The following is a 14,136-nucleotide window of genomic DNA, read 5'->3' on the forward strand; positions in this document are numbered from 1 at the left end:
TGCTTTTGTTTTATTTGTTTCTATTTCATTTATTTCTGCTCTGATCTTTATTATTTCTTTCCTTCTCCTAACGTTGGGTTTTGTTTGTTCTTCATTCTCTAGTTCCTTTAGGTATAAGGTTAGATTATTTGAGATATTTCTTGTTTCTTGAGGTAAGATTGTGTTTCTATAAACTTCCCTCTTAGAACTACTTTTGCTGCATCCCATAGGTTTTGGATCATCATTTGTTCATTGTCATTTGTCTCTACGTATTTTTTGTTTTCCTCTTTGATTTCTTCAGTTATCTCTTGGGTATTTAGTAACATATTGTTTAGCCTCCATATGTTTGTGTTTTTTATGTTTTTTCCCTGTAATTGATTTCTAATGTCATAGCATTGTGGTCAGAAAAGATGCTCGATATGATTTCAATTTTCTTAAATTTACTGAGGCTTGTTTTGTGACCCAAGATGTGATCTATCCTGGACAGTGTTCCATGTGCACTTGAGAAGAAAGTGTAATCTGCTGTTTTTGGATGGAATGTCCTATAAATATCATTTAAATCTCTCTTGTCTACTCTGTCATTTAAAACTTGTGTTTCCTTATTAATTTTCTGTTTGGTTGATCTGTCCATTTGTGTAAGTGAGGCGTTAAAGTCCCCCACTATTATTGTGTTACTGTCGATAGACTCTTATAAGGGATACAAAGAAGGTAGAAGCTATTTTTGTTCTCAGGTTCACACTCCTCAAAATATCTTCCTATTTAGATAATTTTACTAGTTTTAAAGAATAATATTTAGTTAAATTTTAAATGTTTTTTCCAAATACATGCAAGCTCCCAAGAGTACATGCACACGTGGATTTTTCTGTGTATATGTGTTCACTAAAGAGGGGTTAGCGACTATTGCCGGAAAGTATGTGGTAAAACTGACCAAGCATATGGTTTTTGTTCAGAATCTCTTTGCTTGTCTCATTTTTTCAGAACCAAAATTTTACAGTACTACAGCATGTTTAGGGAATATGCATGCATATTTTTACTTTTTTTAAAATGTAATTTCTGTTATTACAAAAATGGTTACTACACATTGAGTTAGAAAAGAGATAAGCAAAAATATGAAAATAAATCAATACATTCTGTGTTAGTCATTTTAGGCTTCCATAGTAAGTTACCACAGACTGGATGCATTAGACAACAGACATTTATTTTCTCACAATTCTGGAGCTGAGAAGTGCGAGACTCAAAGTGCCAGAAAATTAGCCTTCTGGTGAGAGCTCTCTTCCTGGCTTACAGACGACTGCCTTCTCTCCAAGTCCTCACATGGCCTTTTCACTATGTACACACAGAGAGAGTAACAGATCTCTTCTGTCTGTCCCTCTTTTTATAAGGCCACCAGTCCTATCAGATTAGAGTACCATTCTTAAGATCTCTTTTAACTTTAATTACCTTCTTAAAGGCCCTGTTTTCAAATAGAGCCAGACTGGAGTTGAGGGCTTCAACATATGAATTTTAAGGGACACAATTCAGTCTAGAACACATTTTTTACACCCAGTAATTACTGCTTTGAACACCTTGATATAAATTCCTATAGATTTAGATATAAATGTATATATATAGCCAAAATGAGATCATACTATACATATTATTTTGAAAATTGTTTAATTATTGCCACTTTTTCATGAGAGTAAACTTAATCATTTTTAATATACAGACTGTATTAAATTTTAGTAATCACTGTAGTCTTGTGCAGTGGGTTTATCCAAACCAATATCCAGTTGAGGCCTAAAAATTGTATTTCTTCTAATGCAGTACGATCCTCTTTTCCTCTTTTGACACTCACTTGTCTGTGGGACCAAGTCAGTGGTCCTGCATGTGTCTTATTGTCTAGATTTGTAGGATGCTTCTTGTGATTTTTATTCAACTAATTCTTCTAATCCTTGTATTTCCTGTAAACTTGCATTTAATTCTTAAGGTTTATAATAGAAAACTCATTATGTAATTAGAGGATAAAATTTTGTAAGGACATTTTCTTGTAGCTGATGTTTTTGTCAGTATCCAGGACATGGTAGGGCATGCCCCATTGATTCAGGTGAAGTGGGGCATAGTGGACAGAGTTGGGTCTTAAGACTAGAATTACCTCCTTGCATAAGGTTAAATTCACTGGAGGATATAGTAAAATGTAATTTCTGAGAAAATTCCAGTATGGCAAGAAGAACATGGTGTCTGGGGCAGGTCTGATATCTGTTTGTATACATTGCTGTGGACATTTTAGTTATTTGCTGCCAATCCATTCTGATTGGTTAGTGTATGGTGTATCAATTGCTAAATATTTAAAATAAGAAAATAAGACCCTTAGTCTAGAACATATGATGTCCAGTCACCAGTGTTTGTTCAGAAACACCTTTGGCAATAGGGAGATCCCATGTGGAAAAATGGAGTACCCAGAAAGCTATAAAAATTATGATGATATATAATCCAGAAATTTTATACTCAGATAGTTAGGCAAGCAGTTGGCATTTAGGAAAGATGTGAGCAGACTACAAAAGGCCAGTCATCAAAACTGTGATTCTAGAGCAGATTCCTGTCCCTGGGGTGCAATAAAATTGAAAAAATAATTCAGAGTCCCAGTCCTAGAAGTTCTATTCTGAAGTCAGGAAAGCAACAAATGCTTAATTATTGCAGCTGGGACTCAAGAATTAGCAGCAATTGTTAGTCCTCAAATCTCTCTAAAGAAGGTTGGAATTTTTCCTAGATACTGGGTAAGCTTACAGTGCAGGTGGAGATGAAGCTTTGTTAGCTATTGGGGAAGAAGATGACTGAGAATCAGTTGATCCTTCATGATAGCAACAAAAATGCAAGACAGAATTATCACTGGAATATAATTTCTGCACATGATGAAATTAAGGACTGGAGAGAGGCAGCTGCTTTTATGTCTCTTAGCTCTGACACGCCTCACCCTATTTGAATACAAATGTTCTCTGAGTGGAACACATTTTTGTCATCTTGAAATCTTTTGAACTTCACATATAAAATTTAAAGCTTCCATCCAGCTATGGAACATGAAGGACAGAAAACATTTGGTAAATGTGAGCTGGAAATGTTATCTTAAAGTAAGAATATATACACACATACACATGCACCGACTTTTCGAATAATAAACTGCATCTAAAGGTTCCCCAGGGTTTTCTAATTTCAGAAGTATTTTTATTATTTCGGAATACATTCACGCTTACAGAAAAGTTGCAAGAATAGCACAAAGAAATTTCTTCCTCAGCTACCCAAGTGTAGGCTACAGACATGATAAACAGTTGCATCTGAATTCTCCCTCAAACAGTGACATTCTCTTGCACAAACAGCAGGACCGTTACAAACAGGAATTAAACTTGGATACATTTCTACCATGCACTAAGTAGCCCCCATTCACCTTTTGCCAATTGTCCCAATAATGTCCTAAATAGTAAATAGATCTAAACTAGGATCATGTGTTTCGAGTTATCAGGTCTCAAATTTCCTTCAAACTGGAACAGTTTCTAGCTTTTTTTTTTTTTTTTACTTTCATTGCTTTATCCTTTTTTTTTTTTTTTTTTTTTCTGCGGTACGCGGGCTTATCACTGCCGTGGCCTCTCCCGTTGCGGAGCACAGGCTCCGTACTCGCAGGCTCAGCGGCCATGGCTCACGGGCCCAGCCGCTCTGCGGCATGAGGGATCCTCCCAGACGGGGGCACGAACCCGCGTCCCCTGCATCGGCAGGCGGACTCCCAACCACCGCGCCACAAGGGAAGCCCTGCTTCATCCTTTTAAAACTTACATGCCAGTTATCTTCAGAATATTCCCCAGTTTGGGTTTACCTGATGTTTCTCATGAATAAATTCAGTCTCTGAACCCTTGGCAGCAGTATTATGGAAGTGAGAATGTTTTCTGATTGCTAATATTAATTTGTTCCATTACTGGTAAAGCTAACTTTGGCCACTTGATTAAGGTGGTGTCCACCAGACCTCATTAAAGTTACTCTCTATTCTTTTTTTTATAATCAATAGCATTTGAAGTTATGCAAACGTCTTACCCCCACCATTTCTACCTTCACCCAGTAGTTTCAATGTTCACTGATGTTTTTTTTGCTCAAGTAATTATTTCCAAGATGATGCCAACGGTGACCTTCTAAGTCCATCATCCTCTCTACTTTTATTAATCGGCATTTTGCTGTAAAGAATAATTTTCTTTTCCTTGTTTGTTTGTATGTTTCTTTACTTATAAATACAGTATCAATGTATTACATAATGAAGATTTATATTCCTAATTTATTCAATGGATTATTATTCAATCCTATTTTTATTTTGATACTCAAGTTTTCCTAGGTCAGCCAGTAACAGCAGTTTCTACCTGGATTCTGTGTCCTTTGATGTTTCCTCAGAATTCTTTGTGTATTTCCTTGGTTTTTGACACAGCAAGGTGTACCAAATCATGTTGTATTTCCCCACCCCAACCCTGTTACCAGCTTTTTCCTAAATGATCCCTAGTTCCTTTGAGTGGAGAGTGCTGTCTAGTAAACAAGATGTGGATTCTAGATGTGCTCATTGCTATTGGAGTGTTGCTTTTTTCAGTACCTCTTAGTAAACAAAGATAGGAAAATATATATTTTGATATTATATTTTGATATAAATATGTATGAATATATATATACACACACATAGATTTACATCTATATCTATCTCTCTATCTGAAAAACCATCAGTACATATCAATACCTAGTGTTTTTCTCCTTTCATGTTTGTAAATCCCATCTCTGAGAGTGAGAAATCTGCTTCTCATTATTCTGTAATCAGTTCCCTTGAGTGTATACAGTTGATGCCTTTCCTTCTTCCTCTACAAGAATGCCTTTCCCACTCCATTATGGCTCTGACAACCAAGCCAGGCACTGTCACACATGGACTATTTACCCTATATCAAGTGCTTTCCCTATTCCCCACCTGAAATGCACCCCACTCAGGCTCCCACACTGTGTGTTGTTCAGCTCTTAAATGGGGATAACCTTAGTCAGCTTTAATGACTTCTCTCATTACACTGTTCCCCCTGACAGTTGCTTTCCTTTCCATATTCAGACTTACATACACACAGACATACACAATATCCTCCTCATGCTTGGACCCTGATACCCTGTGCTAAACTACCCCAATCCATTTGGATGCCTTCCTTTCCTCACATGGTCTTCAACCCCTTGCTCTGGGCCACAGTGGCATCATCTTCTACTGCCACTGTCAGAGGTGCTAGCCTTGGACAACCCGTGTAATGGCTTTAGGACTGATTCACTCATGAAGAGAAAGGAAGGGAAGAGGAAGAAGAAGAAAACATACATTGTTTATGAGTACATGAATGTTTAATTCACATAAATATTCTTGAGCAGTATATTTCTTTCTTAGTTTTTTCTTTACATTTAGCAGTCTGTAGTTAATATTTACCAATGTTGTCAAAGGTACATTTACTTCATTTCTTCTAAGTGCTATAGAATATTTAAAGAGTAGCTTTACTCTATTTGATACATCCATTACTCCAAGGATGGATGCCTAGATTGCCCTCACTTCCTTGTTGCCAAACATTCTAGGTTCAAATTTCCTCTTGCTATTTTTTATTTCTTTAACAACATTAACTTATGACCTTCTTGTATTATGTTGTTTTTGACATGCTAGGTACCAATCTGATTCTTGTTTTTTCTGTAAGCGGTCTACTTTTTGACTTGGGGAACTTTTAGTATTTTTTTCTTTGTCTTTCATGCCTTTAAATTTTGTGCTAAAGTATGTAGATGCTTCTCCTCTTCTCTGGAAAGATAATAATAAAAATAAATATTTTCTTCAACTATTTTCTCTCCTCCATTCGTTTTTCCTCCTTCTGGTGTTCTTTCTAGAACTCCCATTTCTATTCATTGTGTCTTTTACTTGTATGTTTATATTTTATGTTTTCGTTCCTTTCTGTGGTTTCTTGGAAAAAATTCTGAATCTGATCTTCTATATCTTGAATTTATTTTTCATTTATATCTATCTATTCCTTACCATCTCTCTCTACTCTCCCTACCTATTGGTATATTTCTTTCAATTATTCTATTTTTCATACCTCTTATTTCCTCTTTTTAAAAAAATGTTTTCAGGCTGTTTCTTATTACTAATGCAGTCCCTTTTCTTTTAGCGAGTTTAGTTATAATGCGTATTTTTAAATTAATGTATTGTGTGCTTTAATATGTTTACTTTGAGTATTATATGTGTTCATTGTGTTAACTTTCGTTTATGAGAGTGTGGATCTCAGATATCTAGATACTTTAGCTTGGGAGTTCATGTTGCCCTGGAGGAATTAGCCATCTTCTTGTGACTTATAGGAGGGCAGACCTGAAGTCAGGCCCCAGTTTATATCTTCATGGGTTTGTTTAATGAGAGAGAGTCATTGTGTTCCAGTTACAATGAAACTATTCTAAACCACCATCATTTTCTGCTGGTTCACCAGGAAGCCCCAGTTTTCAGAGATTTGATGTTATAAGGAGAAGACAATCCCCTTAAGGTTTTAATTTCACCATCCCTGGGATTTGGAAAAGAGAAATAAATGCCCAGAGTTCAGGTTTGCTTAAGCGTCTTTATGACCAGTGTTTCACCCCAACTGACACAGGCAGGACTTCCTAACCCAGCTTATTTATTTTATTTATTTTTTAACTTTAATAACATATTTTATTTAATTCAGTGTATCCAAAATATTATCAATATATTGTCATCAATATGCAAACATAGGAATGAAATAGTTTACATTCTTTTTTCATTCTAAGTCTTCAAAATCCAGTGTGTATTTTACATTTATAGTACATCTCAATTAAAACTACACACATTAAAAAAAATTTTTTTTTGCAGGTTTTGTGCTTTTAATAGATTGTACTTTATAGACAGAGGTCTTTCAGAACTAAGCCACTGTTCATTAGGTCAAACAATTTTAGCTTTTAAACCTTTTCATTTAAATGTGACTTATAGGGACTTCCTTGGTTGCGCAGTGGTTAGGAGTCTGCCTGCCAGTGCAGGGGACACAGGTTCGATCCCTGGTCCAGGAAGATCCCACATGCCGCAGAGCAGCTAAGCCCATGCGCCACAACTACTGACCCTGCACTCTAGAGCCTGTGTGCCTAGAGCCTGCCACCACAATGAGAAACCCGCACACCACAATGAAGAGTAGCCCCCACTCACTGCAATTAGAGAAAGCCTGTACGCAGCAACAAAGACCCAATGGAGCCAAAACATTTTTTTAAATAAATAAATTTATTAAATGTGACTTATATTCAGAAAACAACACAAATCATAATTGTAGAGCCCACTTACTTTTCACAGTTGAGCACACTTATGTAACCAGCACCCAGATCAAGAAACAACACAACAAGCACACCTAGGAGTCCCCCACCAGTTACACCCCCAGGTAACAAGTATAGTTATTTTAAAGTCCTTGTCTGCTAATTCCAATATCTCAGTCACCTATGGATCTACTTTCATCATCTATGTTTTCTTTGCTTATCAGTTATATGATCTTGCCTTTTCCACATATCCTAATTTTCTTTTCATGGAAAGGCATTTTATTTTAAATATAGCGGTGTTGTAAATGTCAATCCCAAACTCTCAATCTATCCCTTCCCCTCTCCAACCCTTCCACTCTTGTAACCATAAGTTCATTCTCTAAGTCTGTGAGTCTGTTTCTGTTTTGTAAATAAGTTCATTTGTATCATATTTTTTTAGATTCCACATATAAGTGATATCATACATTTGTCTTTCTCTGTCTGACATACTTCACTTAGTATGATAATCTCCAGGTCCATCCATGTCACTGCAAATGGCATTATTTCATTCTTTATAATGGCTGAATAATATTCCATTGTATATATGTACCACATCTTCTTTATCCATTCATCTGTTGATGCACATTTAAGTTGCTTCCATGTCTTTGCTATTGTAAACAGTGCTGCAATGAACATTGGGGTACATGTATCCTTTTGAACTGTGTTTTTCCCCTGACATATGCCCAAGAGTGGGATTGCTGGGACATATGGCAACTCTAGTTTTAGTTTTTTAAGGAACATCCATACTGTTCTCCATAGTGGCTGTGCCAATTTCCATTCCCACCAACAGTATAGGAGGGTTCCCTTTTCTCCACACCCTCTCTGACATTTTTTGTTTGCAGATTTTTTGATGATGGCCATTCTGACTGGTGTGAGGTGATATCTTATTGTAGTTTTGATTTGAATTTCTCTAATAATTAGCAATGTTGAACATCTTTTCATGTGCCTTTTAGCTATCTGTATATGTTCTTTGGAGAAATGTCTTTACCTAACCCAATTTATGTTTAAGTTATTAATCTCTCTTTTTAAACATGTTAGCATAAATATACATTTTACCTAAGTTCAATCATTATATATATATGTATATTTGTATTCTGTTCTTTTCACTTCTAGTGTACCCATGTTTCTACATATTAATTTATATTTTAACAGCCACACATTTTATTGCAATTTTCTAAGTAATTTTCCTGTTTGGGAAATCTATGTTGTTTTCTGTAATTGCTACTATAATTGTACTGCAAAGAGTACAATTATTCTTGTAGAATAAATTCCAAAGTGCAAGATTGCTAATATTATTGCTATGAAAAATAATATTACTTTACCTATGGGTTGTTTAAATTAGCAATGCCAACAGCAATATGAATGTGAAAGTTTATCCAAGATTTTACTGATATTTATTATTAAAATAGAAAGTGTGATCATAGTGCTGCTTTTAGTGATGGAAAACAGGCTCTATGTGCATTTGTTTTCAGACATGGGTATGGAATACTATGAAACAACATGTATTAGGATCAACATCATGTGTGGGGATGTAAATAAATAGATTAAAGGCTGCTTTTTGCTATGTTGCATGCCATTATTTGGACCTGGTCTTGGCCCTGTGACACATAAGGAAGTCCTTCTGTCAGTTGAAAAGAACCAGTGTAATCATAATATCCTTGCAAAAAAGTTTGTGTTCAACTTTCTCAGACCTCTGTGTTTCTTTTAAATAAAACTCTTAGACTTAAGGCTGTAGAAGAGGGCAGGTAAAATAATTTGAAATCTGTTCATGCAAATGTCTAGGAACTCTGTATGAGCCATAAGAAAAAAATGTCTTTAAAAGCATCTGTCAAAAAAGAAAGTAAATTGTCCAGAAGGAAACATGAAGACAGAATGAAAAATCAGAGAAATAAGCAGAAGAGTTGACCCTCTGGTCACCTAGTTTTGGGAGGTCATGGATCCCAGTGAATTAGGTAAATTAGAATGGGAATATAGAACTCACAGGGGAACAAAAGACATGGTTATGAGCCTATAGAGAGAAAGGAGTTGTAACTAACATCTATATAAACCAGGATCATGGAGTTGAAGTAGAAAAACTAGAAAGAAATCCACCCACTGGTGGAGAAAAGCTTTCTTCTGCCTGAGCTCTGGATAAAAAATTTAAAAAAAATCTTTTTTAATGTCTCTAGAAATAAAAAATCCTGGCTCAGAATTTTCATTAACATTGTAGTATAGAAACATCAAGCCAAAAAATTAGCATAAAAATTGTGCCCAAGCCAGAAATGCCCCTGGGATGCCTGACAAAAGCAAATGCAATGCTGGGAAAATAAGTATTGGAGAAATACTAAGCAAAAGAAAGATAGGATAATTATATTAATTGGGGGGGGGGAGACTTTAGGGAGAAAAATTGGGATAGAAACAATATAAGGAATAATTGTTCTATATAATCTATATAGAAATCAGGAAGTTGTAGCAATTTCCAAACTTGCATACATGTAACTAAGTAGTCTAAAAATATACAAGGAAAAATATTATACTATTGCCAAGATAAATTGATAAATTAGCATCAAATGGGAAACTTTAACATGTCTCAATAATTAACAGAGAGAATATGTAGAACAGTTAATAAAGTTATAGCCACACAGTTTTCAAACTTGATTTACTGGACCTATATATGAAATGCTACATCCCTGTAATAGGAAATGCACATTCTTTATATGGAACATACACAAAAATGTTTATTCTCTATTTATCAGATGTAATAGGCTACAGGGTCACAAAACTCACCTAAAATCAAAGTATCAGTAGTATATAGACCTTGCTCTCAGTTCATAATTAAATTAAGCTAGGTATCAATATTAAAACAGTAACTCACACCTTATATTTGAATATTTTAAAAATTCTTTGAACTAATACATTTATTATAGAAATAATTATCATAGAAATTTAAAATGCTAGAATTTGTAAGATAATAACACCATATATCAAAATTAGTGTGCTTCACTGCAATAGAAAATCTGTAGCCTTAAAGACATGTATAAAAATTAAAAAGTAATGAGCTAAGCGTTTTAACTTAAAAATTTAGGTTAAAAAACCCCAGAGAATATATTCAGGCAAAATTTAACAAAGATACTAATAAGCATAGACTATAATATTGGAGCAAAAAATAAAGAAAAAAATATTGAGGATCCACAAATCCTAAAACTGGTTTTCTGAAAATTCTAAAAAATTAGCTAAACTCTGGTAAAACTGATGAAGGGAAACAAAAAAGACAGAAGTAAATTGATCTTAGAAATAAGAAAGGAAACAAAATTATAGTTAAATGACAGTATTTTTTCTGAAGCATTAGAATAAAGCAAACAGCTAAATGCATTTAGAAGAAATAAACATGTAAAAATCTGAATTTACTTATATTCGTTAATAATTTGAAAATATTAAGTGAAATAAAATGAAAATATACATTGAGTGAAAAAGTACTCCTCCCTGCAACACACACGAAAAATACCAGGATGAAATAGTTTTATATACGACATTATCCTTTGTAAAATGGATAATGTCTGTGCTACATAAACTCTTACAGAATCAATGAAAAGAAGCAAAGATCACTAAACATTTGTGAGGTTATATAATCCACATATCAAAATCAGACAAGAAAAAATTGAGAAGTATAATTATCAATAAGCCACTTATAAATATATATGCATATATCCTGAAAATATTAGTAACCAAAGACAGAAAATATATCATGACCAAGAAGGGCTTATTCCAGGAATACATGCATTTTTTAACATTGTAAAGTGAAAAGCCTTGCAATTATCTCAAAAGTTGATTCAACATCTGTTTATGCTAAAATCTATTAGCAAAGGAAGAGCAAAAGTGATCTTCCTTATAAAAGGAATTTCCCAGACACCTATAGCAAACTACATAAAAAAAACACAGTTGTAGAAACATTTTGTCGAAGTGAAGAACACAAGGAAAGGACAAAGGAATGCTGCTTTTACTGCCTCCATTCCACAGTGCACTGGCAGTCCTATACAAAATGATGAGAGCAGTAGATAAAAGCTTTACAGTTTTAAAAGGAATAAGCAAAACTATTTTTTGATATATATCTACAGTGAAATTAACAAAAATAAAAACCCTATAGATTAACCATTAAAACCTATAGGAGATTAACAAGAAGGTTTGTTATAAGACTAATATATGAAATTAAATAGCATGCTTATACACAGTAAAATAATTATAAATACTATTTTTTGTTAACATAGCAGGAAAACCTTAAAAATAAATTTAATAATAGTTGTGCAAACCTTTTATAAAGAAAAATATAAAACTTCATAAAAGACATAAAATCAACTGAAATAAATTGAGAGGCATACCATATTCATAGATAAAATGCATGATTTTCTCAAATGGTTCCATTAATTTAATACAATCCTCATGAAATCCTGAAATGTCTTTCCATGGCACATGACGAACTAATATAAAAGTTTATATGAAAGTAGTGGTCCATAAATCCCCCCACATTGAATAATAATTAAAAGAGACGATGACAATGATGGTGGTGGTGGTGGTGGTAGGGGACCCATTACTTCAGTCATGATAAAGTTATGTTAATTAAAACAGTATGACACTGGTTAAAATGAAATGCAGTAACAAGGATAACAGCTTCATTAATGCTTCACAGAGAAAAAGAGATCCAATGAGAATTAGTACATGTGTGTGCAAATGGAAATATAAATTGTAAGGCACTATATTAATATAAGGTAATATTTCAAGGAGTTTGCCTTACGTTTGTACATATTATAAGGTTTTCTCATTGCTGAATTTGGAAAAAAATTAATATTGAATCTTAGATACAGCTGAAGAATCTTCTCTGGTTTTCTAACTCAAAAATAAGATGAAAATATTAAAAACAACAACTATTAAGTTCATGACTGCCTCATCTAAAGTTCATTTATCTGGACAATTTGGAACAAACCTAGAACAGGGAATTAATGACTAAAAACAAACATGATTTCAAGTGTATCACATTCTGGAAAAGGCAAAACTGTAGAGACATTTAAAAGATCAGTGGTTGCCAGGGGCTCAAGAGGAAGGGAGAGAGGAAAGTATAAGCAGGTATAGCACAGGAAATTTTTAGGGCAATGAAACTATTCTATATGATACTATAATTGTGGATACATGCCATTATGCTTAGGTCAAAACCCATAGAGTGTACAATACAAAGAGTGACCCTTAATATAAATTATGGACTTAATATATTAATATTGTCTCATTAATGGTAACAGATATTGATCATGCTAATGTAAGATATTAATAATAGGGGCAGGGGAGAGAGGGTATTTGGGAACTCTGTGTTTTCTGCTCAGTTTTTCTGTATTTTGGAACTGCTCTAAAAAACCTCACAAAGTATAGTACTTAAAAAAAACAGAAATGCATAGCACGTAAATTAGAACTGCAATACTCAGATTACAATATTCACAATACACAATAAGCAGATTTCCTTTTCTCCTATATGAGGCACTCAAGTGTTCTCTTGAGGTCTCTTTATTCTTGTTTAGTTATAATTTTTTCAGTGTACTGATTTTCTATTTAAATTGTTAGCAGGGCACATTCAAAGAAAGAAGCAACTTATTTATCATAACAGTTTTCATATAGCAGTAAGAAGTGACATTTGAAGGCCCATCAGTATAGCATGTCTACTTTGCATTGCTTGCTTTCTAATTACCACCCTCTCCCCAACAGTACCACTTGGCTGCCCTTGGACCTCTCCTAGAGAAACCACCTTCCCACCCCCACCCCCAGCCCCCAGACTTCCCAAGATCCATCAAATACAGGATTAACACATGTCATCACCAAAGACCTTCAAAGACCACTTCAGGGCTGTGACTGAAGTTCTTTCTGATTGGTGTCTTTGCCTTATTTGTTGTCAAAATTTTTGAATATCAAGCATGAATAGAAGAACTCAAAGAGGCAGGGCAGGTGGCAGAGATTTAGTAGAGAGGTGAGAAACCTACAAACACAGGTAGAAATGAAAACTCCAAGATTTGAAAATAAGTGTAGCTTTAAGAATCTGTATTCTTTTAATTTGTGTAATGCTTTATAGTTTTCAGTGTGATAATGTAATAATGAATCATACAAAAAAAGTTAAATCATCTTCACATGCTATTTTTCTGAAGCTAGACAAGTACTTAAAATTCTTTGAAAATATTTTTATCTGATTTTTTTCATTTTTAAAAATATGAGTTGTCCACATCTCCTTGAGGTCTTGTTCTGTGTGCTTTCCTGTTGAACCCCACTGCAGTTTTTAATGTGAAATTTAGAATTGCCTATTTATGGTTCTGAAGTTCTATGAGGCTAGCAATTGTATCTTAGTCATCATTATATAACAAGCACCTAAAATAATGTCTACACAAAGTTTCAAATACATATTTGCCAAAAAATGTAACGTTGGTTATCTAGAAAAATTCAGTTGTTTGGAATTATTTGTGTGATGATATTGGATAAATAAATTTGAATGCTTTAAGAAAAAAAAAACAGCAGAATATAAAGAAACAAGTATCTTTTAATTTTCTTTCCCCCCCCCCAGAGGAAAGAATTGTCAGCATGCAAATTCAGACAGTCACAAAATTTGAAACAGTTACTAATGTTGTTGGATATTTAAAGGGCTCGACATCTCCAGGTAAGTAGACCCAAATATTTATAATCTACACTTTATATGAAATATCACAAGAAAATGCTCTGTAACAATTTAATAGCATAGTTAAATGTCCTGCTTTAGATGTAATTACAAGTTCATACCGCTCTAAAGGGTGGTATATAAAACCAAGAAGC

The 14,136-nt window shown here is 34.0% G+C and overlaps 1 protein-coding gene across 9 annotated transcripts in view; it reads left to right on the top strand.

Annotated features, from left to right (window-relative positions):
- NAALADL2 (N-acetylated alpha-linked acidic dipeptidase like 2) overlaps positions 1 to 14,136 on the top strand; it is a 1,497,545-nt gene that overhangs the window by 1,083,898 nt on the left and 399,511 nt on the right. For all 9 annotated transcript variants that reach the window (XM_079922501.1, XM_079922499.1, XM_079922500.1 and 6 more), the window contains one exon: positions 13,892 to 13,984. In XM_079922501.1, the coding sequence (XP_079778627.1) occupies positions 13,892 to 13,984 (93 nt within the window). The remainder of the gene's footprint in view (positions 1 to 13,891; positions 13,985 to 14,136) is intronic.

Source organism: Stenella coeruleoalba (assembly GCF_951394435.1).
Source record: "Stenella coeruleoalba genome assembly, chromosome: 5".
In the NCBI taxonomy this organism is placed as follows: domain Eukaryota; kingdom Metazoa; phylum Chordata; class Mammalia; order Artiodactyla; family Delphinidae; genus Stenella; species Stenella coeruleoalba.